Here is an 8487-nt window from a genome sequence, read left to right on the forward strand (position 1 = left end):
TGGACAGAGGAGCCTGGCAGGCAACAGTCCACAGGTCACGACACGACTTAGTGACTATAAACAACCAACCTGAGCACCGGTAGTTCTCAGAACCCCAAGTTTCTGTCTGGCTTTGGTGCTCTCAAGCCAGGTGAGAGAGAGCGTTTGGGAGACTGACTTTCTTCCTCCTTTTCTTCTTCCCCTGTCAGCTTCGACACGAGGATCAAGGCATTCGCCAACGGGACGCTGGTGGTGAAGTCCGTCACCGACAAAGACGCAGGGGATTACCTGTGCGTCGCCCGGAACAAGGTGGGTGACGACTTCGTGGCGCTCAAGGTGAATGTGGTCATGAAAGCCGCCAAGATCCAGCACAAAGAAGCCAACGACCACCGGGTCCTGTACGGGGGCGATCTCAAGGTGGACTGCCTGGCCACGGGGCTCCCCAACCCCGAGATCTCCTGGAGCCTCCCGGACGGGAGCCTGGTCAACTCCTTCATGCAGGCGGACGACAGCGGCGGGCGGGCCAAGCGTTACGTGGTGTTCCACAACGGGACGCTCTACTTCAACGAGGTGGGCCCGCGGGAGGAAGGAGACTACACGTGCTTTGCGGAAAACCAGGTCGGCAAGGACGAGATGCGCGTGCGAGTCAAGGTGGTTAGCGAGCCGGCCGCCATCCGCAATAAGACCTACTCGGTGATACACGTGCCCTACGGGGACGTGGTCACCGTGGCCTGCGAGGCTCAAGGGGAGCCCACGCCCAGGGTCACCTGGCTGTCTCCCACCCACCGGCTCATCCCCGCCTCATCCGACAAGTACCAGGTCTACCAAGACGGCACGCTCCTCATCCAGAAGGCCCAGCGCTCGGACAGCGGCAACTACACATGCGTGGTCAGGAACAGCGCCGGCGAGGACCGGAAGACCGTCTGGATCCACGTCCACGTGCAGCCGCCCACCATCAACGGCTACCCCGAGGCCATCACCACGGTGCGGGAGGTGGCCCCCGGCGGGAGCCGCAAGCTCATCGACTGCCGGGCGGAAGGCGTGCCCGCGCCGCGGGTGCTCTGGGCCTTCCCTGAGGGCGTGGTCCTGCCCGCCCCCTACTATGGAAACCGCATCACCATCCATCGCAACGGAACCCTGGACATCAAGAGCCTGCGGATGAGCGACTCGGTGCAGCTGGCGTGCATCGGGCGCAATGAGGGCGGGGAGGCCCGCCTGGTGGTCCAGCTTACCGTCCTGGAGCCCCTGGAGAAGCCCGTCTTCCACGACCCGGTCAGCGAGAAGATCACGGCCATGGCTGGCCACACCATCAGCCTCAACTGTTCGGCCGCGGGCACCCCGACGCCCACGCTGCTGTGGGTCCTGCCCAACGGGACGGAGCTGCGGAGCGGCCAGCGGCTGCACAGGTTCTTCCACAAGGGGGATGGCCGGCTGCACATCAGCGGCCTCTCGTCCGAGGACGCTGGTGCCTACCGCTGCGTGGCCAGCAACTCGGCGGGCCACACGGAGAGGCTGGTGTCCCTGAAGGTGGGGCTGAAGCCCGAGACGAACAAGCGCTACAACAACCTGGTCAGCATAGTCAACGGGGAGACCCTGCGGCTGCCCTGTGTACCCCCGGGTGCCCGGGGGATGCGCCTGTCCTGGACGCTGCCCAGCGGTGTGGTCCTGGACGGCCCCCAGGTGCGGGGACGCTTCGCCCTCTGGGAGAACGGCACCCTCACCGTGCGGGATGCGTCAGTCTTCGACCGGGGCACCTACGTGTGCAATGCGGACGGTGAACACGGCCCTTCCGTCGTGAGCATCCCGGTGATCGTCATCGCCTATCCTCCGCGGATCACCAGCGAGCCCACACCGGTCATCTACGCCCGCCCCGGCAGCATCGTGAAGATGAACTGCATGGCCATGGGCATCCCCAAAGCCGAGATAAGCTGGGAGCTGCCCGACAAGTCGCATCTCACCGCGGGGACTCAGCCGCGTGTCTATGGCAACAGATTCCTGCACCCGCAGGGATCCCTAACCGTCCAGCAGGCCACCCAGAGAGACGCGGGCTTCTACAAATGCACTGCAAAAAACCTCCTGGGCAGCGACTCTAAGACCACCTACGTCCACATCTACTGAAACGCCAAACCCGGCGGCAAGGACTCCACTTATGTCGCTCGAAAGGGAAAGTCATTCAGTTGTGTGGGACTCTCTGCGACCCACACCCCTGGACTGTAGCCTGCCAGGCTCCTCTGTCCATGGGCTTCTCCAGGCGAGAATACTGGAGTGGGTTGCGATCGCTTAGGAAGTTAAAATGAAGCCTGCTTTGAGGGTCACAGCTGGGGCCAGAAGGTCAGAGCTCGAAAAGGGTTCGTCTCGGGCCACAGTGGCATGCCAGGAAAGACTGAAGGCTGAAGGAGAAGAGGGTGACAGAGGATGAGATGGTTGGATGGCATCACAGACTCAATGGACGTGAGTTTGAGCAAACTCTGGGGAGACGGTGAAGGACAGGGGAGGCCTGGCGTGCTGCAGTCCATGGGGTCGCAGAGAGTCGGACACAACTGAGCGGCTGAACAGCAAACAGTGGCTGCCCCTCTCCAGGTTGGTGGGTTTCAGGCTCACATTGACCTTGACCCACGCTTGACGATGAGAGGAAACAACCGCAAACGCTGTAAGGAGGTATCTGCCGCTATGAGGGGACTTTGTGACATGTTTACAGAATGCCAAGCACTCTGGTCTTGCTTTTCACGACACTTGGGTGCAGATCTCAACTTCTGAGTTGCTGGTACCACCCTGCCGCTTGAACGAGCGTCTGTAGAATCCCTAAGAAGCACTCACTGCAAATAAATCATAGAGATTCACCGTGCCTTGCTACCCGCCTGCAAAATTCGTTCCCTAGTTAACCTGCTGCAGTTTCAACATGATAGAACCTTCTAGAATGAGTATCCATCTTTCCGTTATTTCAACATTCCGCTTTGCCCAACAAAGGCTGAGAACCACAATGATTGAATTTTTTTCCCCCCACGTACAAGTGTCATACAATACATCTCGTTTTATAAGAATGCTTTCTTCCTGGAACTCACTTTTTATATAGTGTTTTATATATATATATATTTTTTTTTCTTTCTAATCAGACGATGAGAGTAGAAAGCAAAAGACGTACTTTCTGTCTCATTAAAAATAATAAATTATTGGTCTTTACAAGACTTGGATACATTAGAGCAGGCATGGAAATTCAATTGAAGCAAGTTTCCTCCTCAACTTCCTTCAAATTTGTGAACCAAGAAGTTATTACTGTTCCCAGGGATCCTATGGTGGGGGGAGGGGAGTGACATACTGAATTTCCTTGTTTATAATAAAGTTTATCCCATGAAAGTTGCAGGGAGATGAGAGGAAATGGAGCAGAAAGCAAAGTTGTGACCCCAGAGAATAAACCCACTGCCTTGTGGACAAGCCCAGAAATCGCTTTCTTCCTATCCATTTGTATCCACTGAAAGTTGATCTGTGATTTCCATGACTGCTTTACTGTATTTTTAAGGTCCATATAATGTACATTGGATAATAAAATAATATTTTCCAAAGAGCCAAGCAGTCATGACAGCGATATTTTTCAAGGGCAAAAGCACATGAGTTGGCATTTGAGTTTTACATTAGACTGGTTGATTTAACTTCCGTGGTGATCCAGTGGTTAAGACTTTGAAGATCCCACATGCCTCAGGGCCAAAAAACCAAAACCTAAAATGGAAGTAGAATTGTAAGAAATTCAATAAAGACTTTAAAAATGGTGGGCCACGTCAAAAAAAAAAAAACTTAATAAATCAGATTGGTTAACAATTGCTTTTATCTACCACACTGGAATTACTCCATTCTCTGCAACCCTTTTTATTACAAAGAAACTGAATCTAAGGGGGGTGGTTCTGGCAACCCCTTTGACAGGAAGAAAGGGTGGAAACAGTTTCCGATCTGAAACAAGATAATTTGAGGCTGAAATAATGGTGTCACGGCAGTCCTTCAGCTAATTTTCTTTAGGAAAGAGACATCTTGGGTGCATGTCCCATGCATGTTTTGGCTTTCCGTGCTGAGAAGCGGGTAAAAAACAAGATAAATATTTGGGAAGAAGGTGAGTTTTCAACATGCCGCCAGTCTGGAAAGAAATAGCAGTCCTTGAAGCAAAAGAGAGCTTGGCCTGCCACCATTCTGGGAAGCGTGGATGCTGTCTCAGGCATGAATCCATTTATGGGCTTAAGGATAACTCCACAGCCCTTAGGATGTGCCTGGTACCAGGATGGGGTACCAGGGGGTACCCAGATGTGTTGGAAACATGTCCTGCTTGAAGTGTTCATGCTCCATAGACAAAACGCTTTTATCTCAGACAGGGTTTGTCAACATTCGCAGCACAAACTTTGGGTGCTGGGTTATTTTCTGGAGTGGGGGCTGTGGTGTGCATCATGGGGTGTTTAGCAGCATCTGTAGGCTATGCTCATGGAGCACCGGTAGCCTCTTGCACTCCAAGTGTGTGGCAGTGAAATAATGGCTCTAAATATTTTCAATGCCCCCCCCCCCATCACCCTTAGTTGAGAACCACCATGAGAGATCTTAAGTAGATACGATTTGGTAATACATAGCTAGCTAGCTACATGATACATACATGATGGATGGATGGATGGATAGATGGTTGATAGATATATGTGAATATCAGTTCAGTCGCTCAGTCGTATCCACCTCTTTGTGACCCCATAGACTTGGGGTCGCTAGGAGTCGGACACGACTGAGCAACTTCACTTTCACTTTTCACTTTCATGCATTGGAGAAGGAAATGGCAGCCCACTCCAGTGTTCTTGCCTGGAGAATCCCAGGGATGGGGGAGCCTGGTGGGCTGCCATCTTGGGTCACACAGAGTCAGACATGACTGAAGTGACTTAGCAGCAGCAGCAGCAGCAGGACTGCAGCATGCCAGGCTTCCCTGTCCATCACCAACTCCCGGAGCTTGCTCAAACCCATGTCCATCGAGTCAGTATATAGTATTCATATACGGTAGATGACAGAAAATAGCTAGATGATGAAAGGCTGTTGCTGAACCATGAAAGACCCCAGGATTCTTGGTCTCTGGAGGAAAAGAATTCAATCCGGGGCCAAAGACGAGGCTTGATGGCTCAGAGCTATTGTGTAATAAAGTTTCATTAAACTATAAAGGAGATAGAGAAAGCTTCTGACATAGACATCAGAAGGGGGCAGAAAGAGTGCCCCCTCTCTAGTGTTAGCAATGGAGTTACATACTTTTTAATTACTTATTACCATGAATCAAAAGAATGTCTAGAGGTTGGAAAGACCTTACTAGACCCACTCCCATTATTTACGTTTTAAGATAACAGGATTAGCCAGAAGGTTTTTTTTCCAGAAACTGTCCTCAAGCAGGATACATTATTGTTATATAATGCTAAGGAATGTAGAAGAAAAAAAAGTTTATCCTTTCCTCCTCCTTGAGAATTCCAGACCCCTCTCTCCTTGAGGACCCCCAGACGTCTTATCAACCTGCCTAGGAGTTGACTCTCAGTGATATGATAGATGAGATAGATAAACAGGTATGTGGATAGACGAATGGATAGATGATTGATAGATACATAGATGTATAGATAGGTATGTATAGATAGGTAGATTGATTGATAGGTAGACTATGTAGATACCTAGATGGATGAGACATAGAGACATAGATGATACATAAAATAGATAGATGTGTGGATAGGTGGATGGATGGGTGGACAAATGATTGCTGGATACATAAAGGCGTGCCTGTGTGCCAAGTCACTTCATTCGTGTCCGGCTCTTTGTGACCCTACAATCTGTAGCCTTCCAGGCTCCTCTGTCCATGACAGTTCTCCAGGCAACAATACTGGAATGGGTTGCCGTGCCCTCCTCCAGGGGATCTTCCCCCACCCAGGGATCGAACTCACAGTTCCTGCGGCTGCTGCATTGCAGATGGGTTCTTCACCAGGTGAGCCACCGGGGAAGCTCGGATACATAAATATATAGTAGGTAACAGCTAGCTAGCTAGACGATGATAAAGGAGATGACGGAAAATAGGTAGAGAGGATAGATAAGATAGCTAAATGATAGATGAGATAAATAGGCATGTGGATAGATGAATGTATAGAAAGGTAATACATAAATATATAGTAGGTGATACATATGATTCATAGACAATATCTGATACATAGATACAGATGTGTGGATGGATGGATGGATGAATTATGGAAATAGCTATGTAGACAGATGATTGATAACATACCTATACAGTAGATAGATACCAGCTAGCTAACTAGCTGCATGACAATGAAAATAGATATACGGGTATCTATTATCAAGGACGGATGAATTCCTTGTTTTAAGCCACCCAGTCTGGTGTAATTGGTTATAGCATTCCTGAACAACTCAGCTCTTAAAAATTTTCTAGTAAAGACAGTCATAGTGAGACATACTTAGATACTTCGACACTGAATCAGCAGATAAAGAATTCGCCTGTAATGCAGGAGATACAGGAGATGTGAGTTTGATCCCTGGGTCAGGATCAATCTCCTGGAGAAGGGCATGGCAACCCACTCCAGTATTGTTGCCTGGAGAATCCCACAGACAGAGGAGCCTGGTGGGGGCTACAGTCCACGGGGTCGCAAAGAGACATGACTGAATCGACTAACACACATGCATGCATATGCAAGTATGCATTGCTATTTCCAGAATTCTTGCTGTTATTCCCCTCCGGTTTAAAATGGCTATGGTTTGCAAAGCACTTTCAGGCACTATACACCACTGAGACTTCCACAGTGCCCTTGGAAAGGCTGACGCTCCACGCTCCCCAAGAAGGGGCCCCCGGGTTCCATCCGTGGTCAGGGAACTGGGTTCCGCGTGCTGCCACTAAGAGTTTGAGTGCTGCAAGTCAAGATCCCATGTGCCACGGCTAAGACCCCATGCAGCCAGATACACAAATATTTTTAAAAGAATACAACGAACAAACTGTATTTTGATTTTTACAGTCATAAAAAGGTTGGGAGCAGAGAGCACTGCTAGGGAGAAACCTCATTCAACTTTCCATTATTTAAAAAATAAACACACACACATGGCTTTTTGGAAGAAAAAAAAACAAGGCTATTTTCTCCATTTGGAGAAGGAAATGGCAACCCACTCCAGGATTCTTGCCTGGAGCATCCCATGGACAGAGAAGCCTGGCGGGCTACGGTCTATGGGGTCTCAAAGAGTCAGACAGGACTGAGCAACTGACACATTTTCTCCATTAAGATCTGGCAACGTGATTTTAAAAATAATGATAAAGGAAAACAAATCCAAGAGACTTCCTGTGTACCCTGAAGGTTCCTGCAGTCTCTCTCTCTCTTTTTTTTTATTGCTTTATGGTATATAAGCATCCGCAAAATATGTCAGGATAATTCAATGATACTTTTTCTGGGTCTGGATGAAGGCTGGGAGTTTATGGGCTTCCTCAAGATCTTTTTCTCGATGATTATAAAAATAGATTCTGTGTAAAAGCTTTTTTTTATTATTTTTATTTTTCTTCCTGGACAATGGCAGGAGCCAGAGGTCTATTTTAAATTACTAGTTAAAAGAGGAGCTTAAAAGTACAATTTTCAGGGGACAGGATTACTATCCACCACTATTTCATTTTCTTTTTGTTGATTCTGGAAAGTGAGACTCTTTGTCAAAGCCGGGATTTAAAACTAATAATTAAAAAAAGAAAAAATAACCGCCGAGATTTTTCCTACAGAAAATACCGCGCTGAGTCCATTTCAAAATGGGGGGGAAAGTGATCTTTCTTGACGTCTTTCCAGCAGAAACCAGGAAAGTGCTCACAAGGCCACCCACCATGAGGCCAGGTTGCTGGAGAGACTAAAAGAATTAGCCAGAAATGACAAATCCCACAGACAGAGGAGCCTGGTGGGCTACAGTCCACAGGGTCGCAAAGACTCGGAAAGGACTTAGCAACTAGGCAAGAATAACAGTGAAACACAGATCTGATCGGGGGTGAGGGGCCTTTGGGGAGGAGAAGACCAAGTTTCTAATGTTTTCACACAGCAAGCTCGCACTCTCCTGAGTTTTTGTAAATCCTTATTCTGTAGTACACGTTGTATAAATAACTATAATAACAAATATAGGGAAAAATGGAAAGCATAAAACACAAAAATTCCCAATCGCACTGGGCTGTGTGTTAGTCGCTCAGTCGTGTGCGACTCTGCAACCCCGTGGACTGCAGCCCGCCAGGCTCCTCTGTCCATGGGATTGGATTCTCCAGGCAAGGATACTGGAGTGGGTTGCCATGCCCTCTTCCAGGGCATATTCTCAACCCAGGGATCAAACCGGGGTCTCCTGCATTGCAGACAGATTCTTTACCGTGTGAGCTACCAGGGACCAAGGGAAAAAAATACTCTGAACAGGCTCAGATTTTGGTAAATGTATGCAAAAATTATACACACACAAACAGACACACATTGGAAAAGACCCTGATGCTGGGAAAGATTGAAAGCA

At 48.9% G+C, this 8487-nt stretch overlaps 1 protein-coding gene across 2 annotated transcripts in view; it reads left to right on the plus strand.

Annotated features, from left to right (window-relative positions):
• The window catches only part of MXRA5 (matrix remodeling associated 5), a 29554-nt gene extending 25811 nt beyond the window's left edge, over nt 1-3743 (plus strand). For both annotated transcript variants that reach the window (XM_059883930.1, XM_059883931.1), the window contains exon 7: nt 189-3743. In XM_059883930.1, coding sequence (XP_059739913.1) covers nt 189-2097 — 1909 coding nt within the window. In that variant the 3' untranslated portion in view covers nt 2098-3743. The remainder of the gene's footprint in view (nt 1-188) is intronic.
• Nucleotides 3744-8487: the final 4744 nt, after the last annotated feature.

Source organism: Bos taurus, chromosome X, assembly GCF_002263795.3.
Source record: "Bos taurus isolate L1 Dominette 01449 registration number 42190680 breed Hereford chromosome X, ARS-UCD2.0, whole genome shotgun sequence".
NCBI classification, from domain to species: Eukaryota; Metazoa; Chordata; class Mammalia; order Artiodactyla; family Bovidae; genus Bos; species Bos taurus.